This window comes from Macaca thibetana, chromosome 6 (genome assembly GCF_024542745.1).
Source record: "Macaca thibetana thibetana isolate TM-01 chromosome 6, ASM2454274v1, whole genome shotgun sequence".
In the NCBI taxonomy this organism is placed as follows: domain Eukaryota; kingdom Metazoa; phylum Chordata; class Mammalia; order Primates; family Cercopithecidae; genus Macaca; species Macaca thibetana.
The window spans coordinates 143844787-143859733 of NC_065583.1; the positions used below are offsets into that span (position 1 = coordinate 143844787).

A 14947-nucleotide genomic window follows, 5' to 3' on the forward strand; every position below is an offset into this window, starting at 1 on the left:
TGGAATTTTAAAAGTCAATTTTATAAGTTACAAAAATAGATATGGATAATTATTTATTCAGTGGCGCTGACTCACAATTCAAAACACCCAATGTGATTTATTCTTTGGTTGGGGAAACTATTATTGATCCGGTGTTGATTTGTGTTCTGGAAACCACATGAAAATACCTAAGCAGTCGCAGATGCTGAGGGGAGCTGGGCCAAGTTGGTAAGAACTGCTGGTGGTAGGAGCTCTGGCATAGTGCACAGGGCAGGCCCATAGAGAGGCGGGCCCATTGTTGGGGGATCCGGCTTCCGGAGGAGGGGACGACATTCAGGGTTGTATCAGGCCCCAGAGGCAGCGGCAAGGGAGACTGTGAGAAACTGGGAGCAACGGCAGGTACACTCCGAACTCTATTGACGGTTCGAAATTCCCGCTTTCTCCATAGAGATGCTTTTCTTCGTATTTCCTTACAGTGCTCTGGGTCCATACAGGCTTTTCTTTTCAGACACTTCCGTCACATCCGCGGGTCCTCGGCCTCCATCCTTTATTTTTGCTAGGCCGCTAAGGACGCTAGAAAGCAGTTCGAAACTCCCGCTTTTTCCATAGAGATACTTTTCTTCGTATCTCCTTACAGTGCTCTGGGTCTATACAGGTTTTTGTCTCAGGCACTTCTCTCACATCCGCGGGTGCTCGGCCCCATCCTTTATTTCTGCTAGGTCCCTAAGGACACTAGGATGCCGCGGAGGGAGCCAGGGGACCCAACCTTCAGGACTGAGAGTGAATTCTTGAGGGGAGGCGAGGAGGGAAGAAGAGGTGAGCAGAGCGTGGGGCGGGCGAGCGGCAAAGGACCAACCGTGTGGGGTAGGGGAGAGGAGGAGCTGTGGGACTCAAGCCAGCAGACAGGAGGACCCAAAAGGAAATGGAACTGTCACTGTCCTGTGGGGATGGTTGAAGCCAGCAGGCAAGAGGACAAAGAAGGAAATGGGACTGTCACTTGCCTGTGGGGACGGCTGAAACTGAGCCTTGAAGGTCACAAATCAGTCTATCCTGCTTACTAAGGAATTTTACAAGCACTGAATCACCAGCTTGTCACCGAATTTCACAGGGCAAGACTATATTCACTGAAAGGATCTTGACCTAGAAAATCAGAAGAGCAGACGATTAAGATACCTAGAAATGAATTGCCTGGCTCTGCCAGTATGGCAAAAGGGCTATCATGCAATGATAGCAAATGGAATATTAGTGATGGTTTTGTAAGGAAATAACAGGGTCTTATTTGGGGGAAGAAGTTGAGAGAAAATCAAGCTCAAATTTAAATGTATTTATTTCAAGAGCCAGATTTTGAGACAAAACCCTAGTAACACCTTTTATATTTAAAAGGTTAGGTACCAAAAAAAAAGTTGGGGGTGGAGAGAGCTTCCATTAACTACTTCAGATTACCATATAGCACTATTAAAAAATAACAGTACTATCAAATAGCAATTATTTTTAATTATTTTTAATTATTTTATCATGGGAGGCTATTACAAATATTTTTCTGCTGTAAGGATCAAGTTTTAACTATTTAAGGGATTTTATATATAGTTGTACTTGCATATATCATATATAAGATAATAATTTGAGATAATGATTCAAGAAACAAAATATGCAGCTAAAATTCTCTGAAATTTAAAAACCATTAATAATTGCTAACGCAAAATAATATTTCAAAAGAAGAAAATGAGATATCTTGATGAAGTAACATATTGTCAAGCAATGTCTGTTTGGGTTAACTTCCTTTTAAACAATAATATGCCCCCAAAATGCTTTGAGTAACTACATCAAGAATTTTACTTACATTTTACTTTAGACTAGTTACCACTTTCACACACCATACCTGGGTTCATGTTTTTTCCTCAACCTAACATCCCTAAATTTCAAACTTGTATTTTCGCTTTCTTCTTTGCTAGAGAAAAATCTAAAGACAAGTGTCTCATACTTGTTTACATTACATCTGAAGATGTAAACTCATCCAGTCAGAACAGATAAACTGACTTTTGCAAAGTAACTAGCATTTACATTCTGGGATTCTGAAGAATTTCTTATGATTGGTTTCATAGGACTAAAACTGAAACTCTCATTCTTCAGCAGTTAGCTGGCTATCCCCAAAGGTTAATCCCTTATACAAAACTACAAGACAATAGAAACGCAGAGAGATTGCTTTGAACACATTAATTTCCATGTGTCGTTTATTTACCAGTTTACCAAACAAAATATAAGAAATAAGCATAACAGCTGAAAATATTTGTGACATGATAGTTAAACAAGTATTTTTAACATCTTAATTTAAGAATAATTACAGTTAAAAGTCATGCCTCAGATTTAATATTGCATTAGGTTTTAATGCATTAAGGAAACAAATCTAAATAAGTCAACTGGGGTGTGGGTGGTAAGGAGTGGAAAAGACAATGCATTTGACCACTGTTAATATTGGTTATAACAAAAATTCTCTGAGTGCAATGGAGCCCAAGTAGATGCCCTATGAGTTGAATATAGAAATATTAGTATTTGAGCTATGAACACTATTGTGGTGCTTTAGATCTTATTTATTTATTTAACACTATCTACTGTTTACTACTTTCAGACATGGACCAAAGCAATGAAGGATGTATGAAAAAGATTAGCAGTGTGAATCTTGACAAACTTATTAATGACTTCTCACAGATAGAAAAGGTATGTAAAGATAGAAAACAATTGTAGTATATAGGGATACATGGAACAGATTTTGCCAAGGAAAGAAGTTGGGAAGAAAGAAAAATGTACCAAAAAATGATCAAGATAATAATATATTTTGCTATGCTCTTCTCTCTCACTTTAAAAATCCATGTTTAAAATATATCTGGCTTTGACTCATTTATACTAATACATCAAAATGTCCCTAGGACAGGGGAACAAATAATTTATGTACTTTTGCCAAAGTTAAACAGAAAATGCATATAGTAGTCCCCTTATCTGAGGTTTTGCTTTCTACAGTTTCAGCCACCTGAGGTCAACAGTGGTCCAAAAATATTAAATGGGAAATTCCCAAAATAAACAATTCATAAATTTTAAATTCTGCACCATTCTGAGTAGCATGATGAAATCTTCCATTGTCTCTCTCAGTCCTGCCCAGGATGTGATTCATCCTTTTGACCAGTGTATCCATGTTATATAGACCACTAGTCTATTAGTCCCTTGGTAGCCACCTTGGTTATCAGAAGCATGAGTACAGTACAATGAGATAATTTCAGAGAGAGAGAGACCACATTTATGTAACTTTTACTACAGTATGTTGTTCTATTTTATTAGTAGTTATTGTTAACATCTTACTGTGCCTAATTTATAAATTAAACTTTATCATAGTTAGATATGTAGAGGCAAAAATATAGTATATATAGAGTTCAGTACTATCTGTGGTTTCAGGCATCCACTGGAGGTCACGGAACATATCCCTCCATGAATAAAAGGGAATTGCTATACTTGAAAGCCTACATTGTCCAGGCCAGGCGCGGTGGCTTACGCCTGTAATCCCAGCACGTTGGCGGGCGAATCACGAGGTCAGATCGAGGCCATCCTGGCTACCATGGTGAAACCCTGTCTCTACTAAAAATACAAAAAGTTAGCCAGGCATGGTGGCGGGCTCCTCTATTCCCAGCTATTTGGGAGGCTGAGGCAAGAAAAGGGCGTGAACCCGGAAGGCGGAGCTTGCAGTGAGCCAAGATCGCGCCACTGTACTCCGGTCTGGGCGACAGAGCGAGACTTCGTCTCAAAAAAAAAAGAAAAGAAAAAGAAAGCCTACATTGTCCGTAAATTCAGGAATGGTTTTAGTAAACATTGAAGTAAATGCATATTTCAATCTGTTATTATAACTACTCATTTTTTAGTATTTCCTATTCTATCTGTTCCATTTTCCTTCTCTTTTGCCTAAAAGCAAAGCCATTTAGTCTCTCTCCCCAACTCTGGACAAATGGTAGACCAAACCCACAAGTGTATATTGGGTTTATCCTCCCCCCTCTGCCTTCAACAGCTGTTGAAAAATGTAGATGGTTAAATGAAAGAATTGGGGAGTGACTTTGTGAAGCAAGAGTGGGAGGGAGACTACTTCTATTTTCTCTTCTTTTCTTATAATTCTTTTCTATTCCTTCTTTTCCTCAGCACACACACACACACACACACACACACACACACACAAATGTCATAATGAAAGAATTTTTATGATCGTGGGTATTTTGAAGTAACATGAACTTTTTTTAAACAGTGAAGTTAAGTGTTCTTAACTGAGTGATTCCTAATATAACAAGAGATAAAAGAGAAAGGAATAAGCATTTTTGGTGGGAAAGGAGTTAGTGCAATGATTTTGCAAATTAATTTGGAAATATCTGTCATATTCTTAAACACTTTAAATAAGAAATAATTGTTCATTTTTGAAGTGATGATGGTATTGTGGCCATATTTTGAAACAGTCATCTCTTGTGGAGATGACATATGGAGATTACATATGGATGGTAACATTAACAGATGAAATAACATAATGTCAGAGAGTTGCTTTGAGATCAGTTCAAAAGTGGTGAGACTCGGGAAGTGGATAGAGATACAGATGACATAAGACTGTTCATGAGTTGATTCTTGAAGCTGTTTGAAGAGCATATGGAGGCTTATACTATTCAAAAAAACACCCAAGAGATATGGTCAAGAATGTTTATTCATTACAAAAAGTAGAATATGGCCTCTCTCTCTTTCTCTCTCTCTCAGTAAGAGACTGGTTAAATAAATTACAGCATATTCAAAAATGAAACTCAATGTAGCTGTTAAAAAGAATGAGGTAGGCCGGGTGCGGTGGTTCACGCCTGTAATCCCAGCACTTTGGTAGGCCGAGGCAGGTAGATTGCCTGAGCTCAGGATTTTGAGACCAGCCAAGGCAACATGGTGAAACCCTGTCTCTACTAAAATACAAAAAATAAGCTGGGTGTGGTGGTGTGCACCTGTAATCCCAGCTACTCAGGAGGCTGAGACAGGAGAATTGCTAGAGCCCAGGAGGCGGAGGTTGCAGTGAGCCAAGATTGCCCCACTGTACTCCAGCCTGGAAGACAGTGTGAGACTTCGTCTCAAAAAGAAAAGCAAAAACAAACAATGAGGTAGATCTATGTGGGTTTACATGACATCATCTCCCAGATAATAGTACTAAGCGGAACATCCAAGGCACAGAACAGAATATAATATGATTTCTTTCTATAGCTATACAGTCATAAAATATTTTGGAAACATATATAAGGAATTGTTAACCATGGGACTGAGAGTTGAATAGTTAGAAAGAAAATGGTTCAAGTTAGATCATATTTTTACTTTTCGTTTATAAATGCTAGTCTGTTTTAATATTCTACCATGTTACTTTTTCATTTAAAAATAAATTGGGAAGTGGGCTTATTTAAAATACAGTCATACATTGCTCAATGACAAGGATATGTTCCGAGAAATGCATTATTCGGCAATTTGGTCATTGTGTGAATGTTATGGAATATATTTACACAAACCTAAATGGTGTAGCCTACTACACACCTAGGCTTTATGGTATAGCCTATTGCTCCTAGGCTACAAACCTGGACAGCATGTTACTGTAATGACTATTGGAGGCAATTGTAACATAATGGTAAGTATTTGTATATCTAAACATAGAAAAGATACAGTAAAAATATGGTATAAAAGATAAAATTGGTACACTTGTAGAGGGCAACACCACTATTATATATGCAGTCTGTTCTTGATCAAAATATCTTTATGTAGTACATGACTGTATATGTATTTTTTATTAGACTTTCAAATATTAAGTGGTTTGTATTTTCATTAGTCTGTATATACTTAATAAAAAATTAAACTAGCAGCATTGATTTGTTAATAATAAGTATTCTATTTCTTCTACAGAAAATGATAGAAACCAATGGAAAGAACAATATACTGGATATTCAGTTGGAAAAGACAAACTGTCTATTAAAAGTAATGCAAGCAAAGGAGGTCTCAATTAAAGAAGGTTAGTTATTTGCTGCCTGAGGAATGCTAATTCTAATGAAAGTGTTTTTCAGTACAACAGTGATTGATATTACACCATATATTTGTAAAGTATTTTAAGTCCACATAGAGCTTTCCAGACTATCATCTCATTTATATCCTTATTATAGCCCTGAAAGACATGTAAGATGGGTATTATTACTCTGCCTCACCAATGAAGAAACATAGAATGAGACAAGTTAAATAATCTTTCTGAGGCCGCTCAACTTTCTGAGGTCAAAAGAAATGTCCAATTGAAGTCTCAATACAGGCCTATAAAAACCATGGGGAAAATAATTAAATTGAATTTATACCTTATAATTACATCAAAATAAATGTCAAATGTGTCAAAAATGTGTGTTAAAAGGGAAGTTGTACAAATATATTGATTTGCTCTGTCAACTGAGAGGGCCTAGAGGCAATAATTCCCCACTGACATTGAGCATTTCTGGTTCCCAGATCTTGGTTCCTTACACCATTCTCTAATAAAAGGAACCAAGATTTTTTTGAGACATGGCTGATTATAACACTGGGGCAGGAAAGATGCACAATAAGCTTCAAGTATCTTATAAGGGCAGAAAGTAAGAAAGTCCTCAAAAAGGAATAAACAAACAAAAAGCACCCCACAGTGATGGGAGTATGTTAAAAGGGAGATAAAAGCCAACTGAAAGAACCAATGCTGGAACAACCTGAGCTAGCCCAAAGTGTAAAATAAACATCCATGAATCCTTACTGATATAAATAAATGATTTAATAAATAAGCAATTGGGGAAGAAGAGACACATCTTCTGTGCAGAAGAATTGCAAATGACTTTTGTAGATATTTTGCCCTCAAGGAGGAAGAGCATGGCTCCACACTCATTAATCGTGGGCTCAGTATAGTCAGTTTCTTTACTATAGTGAAGACACAGTATGAAAAGGGTGAGGGTAGGGGAAAAGTAACTACAAAGTGGAGAAGCCTGACAAATACTACCTCAGTTACATGATTAAGGTCAACATAAATAGTTATATCATATTGATAGTATACACTCTTGATATGATATGATAAAGATGGCACTTCTGTGGTCTTCTTCCCAAAACCCATAACCCTAGTCTAATCATGAGATAAATATCAGAAAAATTCTCATAGAGAGACATTACAAAATACCTGATCAGTATTTGCAAAACTGTCAGAGTCATCAAAACTAAGGAAACTCTGAGAAATTATCACAGCCAAGGTTTGAAGATACAGCCCTAAAAAGTAAAGTTTATTAAAAGTTAAAAAGATGAAACCCCAGAAAAACTAGAAGAGAGATGTAGGGTTTTTATTTTTATAATGGAGAATGCCTTTCTAAGTGTATGACACAGCATATGGAAACAATAAAAGAAAGCATTTGTACTTTTGACTCTAAAAAATTAATAACTTTTTGGAACAGTTTTAAGTTGACAGAAAAAAATTGAGTGAAATTACAGAGAATTTCCGTATACTCTCTCACCCCACCACTTCCCTATTATTAATATCTTGCATTAGTATGATACATTTGTTATAGCAGATGTGCCAATTGATCCACTATTATTAACTAAATTTCGGCCAGACAGGGTGGCTCACACCTGTAATCCCAGCACTTTTGGAGGCTGAGGAGGGTGGATCATGAGGTCAGGAGTTCAAGACCAGACTGGCCAAGATGGTGAAACCTCGTCTCTACTGAAAATACAAAAATTAGCCAGGCACAGTGGTAGGCACCTGTAATACCAGCTACTCAGGAGACTGAGGCAGGAGAATTGCTTGTATATTCAAACATTTAAAGAAGAAATAATACCAATCCTACTCTAACTGTTCCTAAAAATTAAGGAGGAGGAGAGAATACTTTCACACTCATTCTACAAGGCCAGTATTACCCTGATACCAAAATCGGACAAAGACACATAAAAAATAATAATAATAACTACAGGCCAATATCTCTGATGAATACTGATGTAAAAATCCTCAAAGTGCTAGCAAACCAAATTCAACAATACATTAGAAAGATCTTTCATCATGACCAAGTGGGATTCATCCCTTGGATGCAAGGATGGTTCAACATATGCAAATCAATCAATGTGTTGCATCATCAACAGAATGAAGGCTAAAAATTATATGACCATTTCAAATGATGCTGAAAAAGGATTTGATAAAATTCAACATTCCTTCATGATAAAAACCCTCAAAAAACTGGGATAGAAGAAACATAACTCAACATAATAAAAGCAATATATGACAGACCCAAAGCTAGTACCATACTGAATGGGGAAAAACTGAAATCCTTTCCTCTAAGATCTGGAACATGACAAGAATTTCATCCACTGTCACACTGTTGTTCAACATAGTACTGGAAGTCCTAGCTAGAGCAATCAGACAAGAGAAAGATATAAAGGGCATCCAAATTGGAAAGGAAGAAGTCAAATTATTCTTGTATGCAGATGATATGGACTTATATTTGGAAAATCTAAAGACTCAACAGGAAAACTATTAGCATAAACAACTTCAGTAGAGTTGCAGAATACAAAATCAACATACAAAACTCTGTAACATTTTTATATGCCAACAGTGAACAACCTAAAATAGAAATTTAAAAAGTAATCCCATTTACAATAGCTACAAATAAAATTGCATACCTAGGAATTAACCAACAAGTGAAAGATCTCTATAATGAAAACTGTAAGACATTGATTAAAGAAATTGAAGAGGACACCAAAAAATGGAAAAATATTCCATGTTCTTGGATTGGAAGAATCAATATTGTTAAAATGCCCATACTATTCAAAGGAATCTACAGATTCAATGCGATGCCTATCAAAATACCAGTGACATTCTTCAAAGGAACAGAAAAAATGATCTGAAAATTTGTATTGAACCACAAAAGACCCGGAATAGCCAAAACTGTCCTAAGAAAATGAAAAAAAAAACTGGAGGAATCATATTACCTGACTTCAAATTATACTACAGAGCTACAGTAAGCAAAACAGTATGATACTGGCATAAAAACAGACACATAGACCAATGTAATAGAATAGAGAACCCATGAACAAATCCATACTGTATAGTGAGCTCATTTTTGACAAAGGTGCCAAGAACATACACTGGGGAAAAGACAGTCTTCAATAGCTGGTGCTGGGAAAACTGGATATTCATATGCAGAGGAATGAAACTAGATTACTGTCTCTCACCATATACAAAAATAAAATCAAAATGGATTAAAAACTTAAATCTAAGACCTCAAGCTATGAAACTGTTACAGGAAGACTTCAGGGAAAATCTCCAGAACATTGGTCTGGGCCAAGATTTCTTGAGCAATACCCCACAAGCACAAGCAACCAAAGCAAACATGGACAAATGGGATCATATCAAGTTTAAAAGCTTCTGCACAGCACAGGATACAACCAACAAAGTGAAGAGACAACCCACGGAATGGGAAAAAATATTTGCAAACTACCCCTCTGACAAGGGATTAAGAACTAGAATATGTAAGGAGCTCAAACACCCCTATAGGAAAAAAATATATATAATAATCCAATCCAAAAATGGGCAAAAGATTTGAATAGATATTTCTCAGAAGAAGACATACAAATGGTAAACAGGCATATGAAAAGGTGCTCAACAACATTGATCATCAGAGAAATGCAAATCAAAACTATAATGAAATCTCATCTCATCCCAGTTACAATGGCTTGTATACAAAAGACAGGCAATAACAAATGCTGGTGAGGATGTGGAGAAAAGGGAACCCTTGTATACTGTTGATGGGAAGGTAAATTAGTACAATCACTATAAAGAATAGCCTGGAGGCTCTTTGAAAAACTAAAAATAGAGCTACCATAGGAACCAGCAATTCCACTGCTGGGTATATACACAAAAGAAAGGAAATCAGTATGTCAAAGAGAGATCTGCACTCTTTGTTGCAGCACTGATTACAATAGCCAAGATTTGGAAGAAACCTAAATGTCCATCAACAGATGAATGAAGAAAGAAAATGTGGCACTCACAAACTATGGAGTATCATTCAACCATAAAAAAGAATGAGATCCTGCCATTTGCAACAACATAGATAGAACTGGAGATCATTATGTTAAGTGAAATAAGCCAGGCACAGACAGACAAACATCATATGTTCTCATTTATGGGATCTAAAAGTCAAAACAAACTCATGGACATAGAGAGTAGAAGGATGGTTACCACAGGCTGGGAAGGGTAGTGGGGGGCTGCAAGGGAGGTGGGGATGGTTAATGAGTACAAAAAAATAGAAAGAATGAATAAGACCTACTATTCGTTAGCACAATAAGGTGACTATAGTCAATAATAACTTAATTGTACATTTTTAAAGTAACTTAAAGAGTGTAACCGGATTGTTTATCACTCAGTTGATAAATGTTTGAAGGGCTAGATACCCCATTCCCCATGATGTGCTTATTTCACATTGCATACCTTTATCAAAACATCTCATGTACCCCATAAATATATACACCTGCTATGTAACCACGAACATTATTTTTAAGAAATACGATTATATTTATTCTAAATCTAATGTCGTTTCAGCTGGATAGTACTTAGCAAATATAAAAGAATGAATAAGAATGACAATGTATGGAGCCAAGTGTGTGATAATTCACTTAGGAAGGAAGGGCAAACTACACATGATCAAATTTATTCAACAACAAAGAATGATATATGGACATTTTATTTTCTACATTTGATGCCAGTCAGATAAAGAATTTCTTTGCCAGTTAAAGATAGTAATAATATTAGTATTGAGAACTAAGTACTACAGAAAACTCTTTACATGTATAATTGCTTTTAATATTTGCAACTATTGTATGAAATACATATTAATATTCATATTGATGAATATTATAATATTATGGGCTCATAATCTTAGAGCCCATATCTGAGCTCAAAATGATTATTGATTTACTAAATTATATAGTATAAGAAATAGCTTAATATTCTGACCTCTGGTTTTTAGTAAGAATTTAATAGACCAGCATTTTCAAATTACATAGTAAAGTCCAACAACAACAACAACAAAACAACAGTGTGGATTAAATTTTGCAAAGAGAATTAAAAGCCATTATTCAAAATTAGTGAATGATATTCTCGTGAAGAATTTATCTAGGTTCAGCCCGCGGCACCCAAGATGGCCAAATAGGAACAGCTCCAGCCTCCAGCTCCTAGCATGAGCGACACAGAAGACAGGTGATTTCTGCATTTTCAACTGAGGTACCAGATTCATCTCACTGGGGCATGTCGAACAGTCAATGCTGGTCAGCAGGTGCAGCCCAACCAGCGAGAGCTGAAGCAGGGTGAGGCATCACCTCACCTGGGAAGTGCAAGGGGGAAGGGAATTCCTTTTCCTAGCCAAGGGAAACTGAGACACACAATACCTGGAAAATTGGGTAACTCCCACCCTAATACTGTGCTTTACCAAGGATCTTAGCAAATGGCACACCAGGAGATTATATCCCACACCTGGCCCAGAGGGTCCCACGTCCATGGAGCCTCCCTCATTGCTAGCACAGCAGACTAAGATCTAACTGCAAGGCGGCAGCGAGGCTGGGGGAGGGGCACCCGCCATTGCTGAGGCTTAAGTAGTTAAACAAAGCCAATGGGAATCTCGAATTGGGTGGAGCCCACCGCAGCTCAAAGAGGCCTGCCTGCCTCTGTAGACTCCACCTCTGGGAACGGGGCATAGCTAAACAAAAAGCAGCAGAAACCTCTGCAGAAGTAAATGTCCCTGTCTGATAGCTTTGAAGAGAGCAGTGGTTTTCTCAGCACGGAGGTTGAGATCTGGGAATGTACAGACTGCCTGCTCAAGTGAGTCCCTGACCCCTGAGTAGCCTAACTGGGAGACATCCCCTACTGGGTGCAGACTGACACCTCACACCTCACATGGCTGGGTACACCTCTGAGACAAAGCTTCCAGAGCAAGAATCAGACAGCAACACTCGCTGTTCAGCAATATTCTGTCTTCTGCAGCCTCCACTGCTGATACCCAGGCAAACAGGGTCTGGAGTGGACCTCAGGCAAACTCCAATAGACCTGCAGCTGAGGGTCCTGACTGTTAGAAGGAAAACTAACAAACAGAAAGGAAACCCACATCAAAACGCCATCAGTACGTCACCATCATCAAAGACCAAAGGCAGATAAAACCACAAAGATGGGGAAAAAGCAGTGCAGAAAAGCTGGAAATTCAAAAAATCAGAGCACATCTCCCCTCCAAAGGAATGCAGCTCATTGCCAGCAATGGAACAAAGCTGGATGGAGAATGACTTTGACAAGTTGAGAGAAGAAGGCTTCAGTCGATCAAACTTCTCAGAGCTAAAGGAGGAACTACATAACCAGTGCAAAGAAACTAAAAACCTTGAAAAAAAAGAATGGATGAATGGATAACTAGAATAATCAACGCAGAGAAGACCATAAAAGAACTGATGGAGATGAAAACCATGACATGAGAACTACGTGACAAATGCACAAGCTTCAGTAACCGACTCAATCAACTGGAAGAAAGAGTATCAGTGATTGAAGATCAAATGAATGAAATGAAGCAAGAAGAGAAGTGTAGAGTAAAAGGAAATGAACAAAGCCTCCAAGAAATATGGGATTATGTGAAAAGACCAAATCTACGTCTGATTGGTGTGCCTGAAAGTGAGGGGGAAAATGGAACCAAGGTGGAAAACACTCTGCAGGATATCATCCAGGAGAACTTCCCCAACCTAGTAAGGCAGACCAACATTCAAATTCAGAAAATACAGAGAATGCCACAAAGATACTCCTCGAGAAGAGCAACTCCAAGACACATAATTGTCAGATTCACCAAAGTAGAAGTGAAGGAAAAAATGTTAAGGGCAGCCAGAGAGAAATGTCAGGTTACCCACAAAGGGAAGCCCATCAGACTAACAGCAGATCTCTTGGCAGAAACTCTCCAAGCCAGAAGAGAGTGGGGGCCAATATTCAACATTCTTAAAGAAAAGAATTTTAAACCCAGAATTTCATATCCAGCCAAACTAAGTTTCATAAGTGAAGGAGAAATAAAATCCTTTACAGACAAGCAAATGCTTAGAGGTTTTGTCACCACCAGGCCTCCCCTACAAGAGATCCTGAAGGAAGCACTAAACATGGAAAGGAACAACCAGTACCAGCCATTGCAAAAACATGCCAAAATGTAAAGACCATCAATGCTAGGAAGAAACTGAATCAACTAACGAGCAAAATAACCAGCTAATATGATAATCACAGGATCAAGTTCACACATAACAATATTAACCTTAAATGTAAATGGACTAAATGGTCCAATTAAAAGACACAGACTGGCAGATTGGATCAAGAGTCAAGACTCATCAGTTTGCTGTATTCAGGAGACCCATCTCACATGCAGAGATACACATAGGCTCAGACTCCCATACAATAATAATGGGAGACTTTAACACCTCACTGTCAACATTAGACAGATCAACAAGACAGAAAGTTAACAAGGATATCCAGGAATTGAACTCAACTCTGCACCAAGTGGACCTAATAGACATCTACAGAACTCTCCACCCCAAATCAACAGAATATACATTCTTCTCAGCACCACATCGCACTTATTCCAAAACTGACCACATAGTTGGAAGTAAAGCACTCCTCAGCAAATGCAAAAGAACAGAAATTATAACAAACTGTCTCTCAGACCACAGCGCAATCAAACTAGAACTCAGGACTAAGAAACTCAATCAAAACCACTCAACTACATGGAAACTGAACAACCCGTTCCTGAATGACTACTGGGTACATAACGAAATGAAGGCAGAAATAAAGATGTTCTTTGAAACCAATGAGAACAAAGATACAACATACCAGACTCTCTGGGACACATTTAAAGCAGTGTGTAGAGGGAAATTTGTAGCACTTAATGCCCACAAGGGAAAGCAGGAAAGATCTAAAATTGATACCCTAACATCACAATTAAAAGAACTAGATAAGCAAGAGCAAGCACATTCAAAAGCTAGCAGAAGGCAAGAAATAACTCAGAGCAGAGCAGAACTGAAGGAGATAGAGACACAAAAAAACCCTCCAAAAAATCAATGAATCCAGGAGCTGGTTTTTTGAAAAGATCAACAAAATTGATAGACCACTAGCAAGACTAATAAAGAAGACAAGTGAGAAGAATCAAATAGATGCAATAAAAAATGATAAAGGGGATATCACCACTGACCCCACAGAAATACAAACTACCATCAGAGAATACTATAAACACCTCTACACAAATAAACTAGAAAACCTAGAAGAAATGGATAATTTCCTGGACACTTACACTCTTCCAAGACTAAACCAGGAAGAAGTTGAATCCCTGAATAGACTAATAGCAGGCTCTGAAATTGAAGCAATAATTAATAGCCTACCAATCAAAAAAAGTCCAGGACCAGATGGATTCACAGACGAATTCTACCAGAGGTACAAAGAGGAGCTGGTACCATTCCTTCTGAAACTATTCCAATCAATAGAAAAAGAGGGAATCCTCCCTAACTCATTTTATGAAGCCAACATCATCCTGATACCAAAGCCTGGCAGAGACACAACAATAAAAGAGAATTTTAGACCAATATCCCTGATGAACATTGATTCAAAAGTCCTCAACAAAATATTGGCAAACTGAATCCAGCAGCACATCAAAAAGCTTATCCACCATGATCAAGTGGGCTTCATCCCTGGGATGCAAGGCTGATTCAATATACACAAATCAATAAACGTAATCCAGCATATAAACAGAACTAAAGACAAAAACCACATGATTTTCTCAATAGATGCAGAAAAGGCCTTCAACAAAATTCAACAGCCCTTCAAGCTAAAAACTCTCAATAAATTCGGTATTAATGGAACATATCTCAAAATAATAAGAACTATTTATGACAA

The 14947-nt window shown here is 37.6% G+C and overlaps 1 protein-coding gene across 2 annotated transcripts in view; it reads left to right on the forward strand.

Annotated features, from left to right (window-relative positions):
- Window positions 1-299: 299 nt before the first annotated feature.
- Window positions 300-14947, forward strand: part of CCDC152 (coiled-coil domain containing 152) — a 51021-nt gene continuing 36373 nt past the window's right edge. Inside the window, exons 1-3 of one of the 2 annotated variants that reach the window (XM_050793477.1) lie at window positions 300-378; window positions 2606-2694; window positions 5920-6025. In XM_050793477.1, the coding sequence (XP_050649434.1) occupies window positions 2608-2694; window positions 5920-6025 (193 nt within the window). In that variant the 5' untranslated portion in view covers window positions 300-378; window positions 2606-2607. Of the gene's footprint in view, window positions 379-406; window positions 796-2605; window positions 2695-5919; window positions 6026-14947 lie in introns of those variants that run through there. The other variant, XM_050793476.1, reaches the window with a different exon arrangement.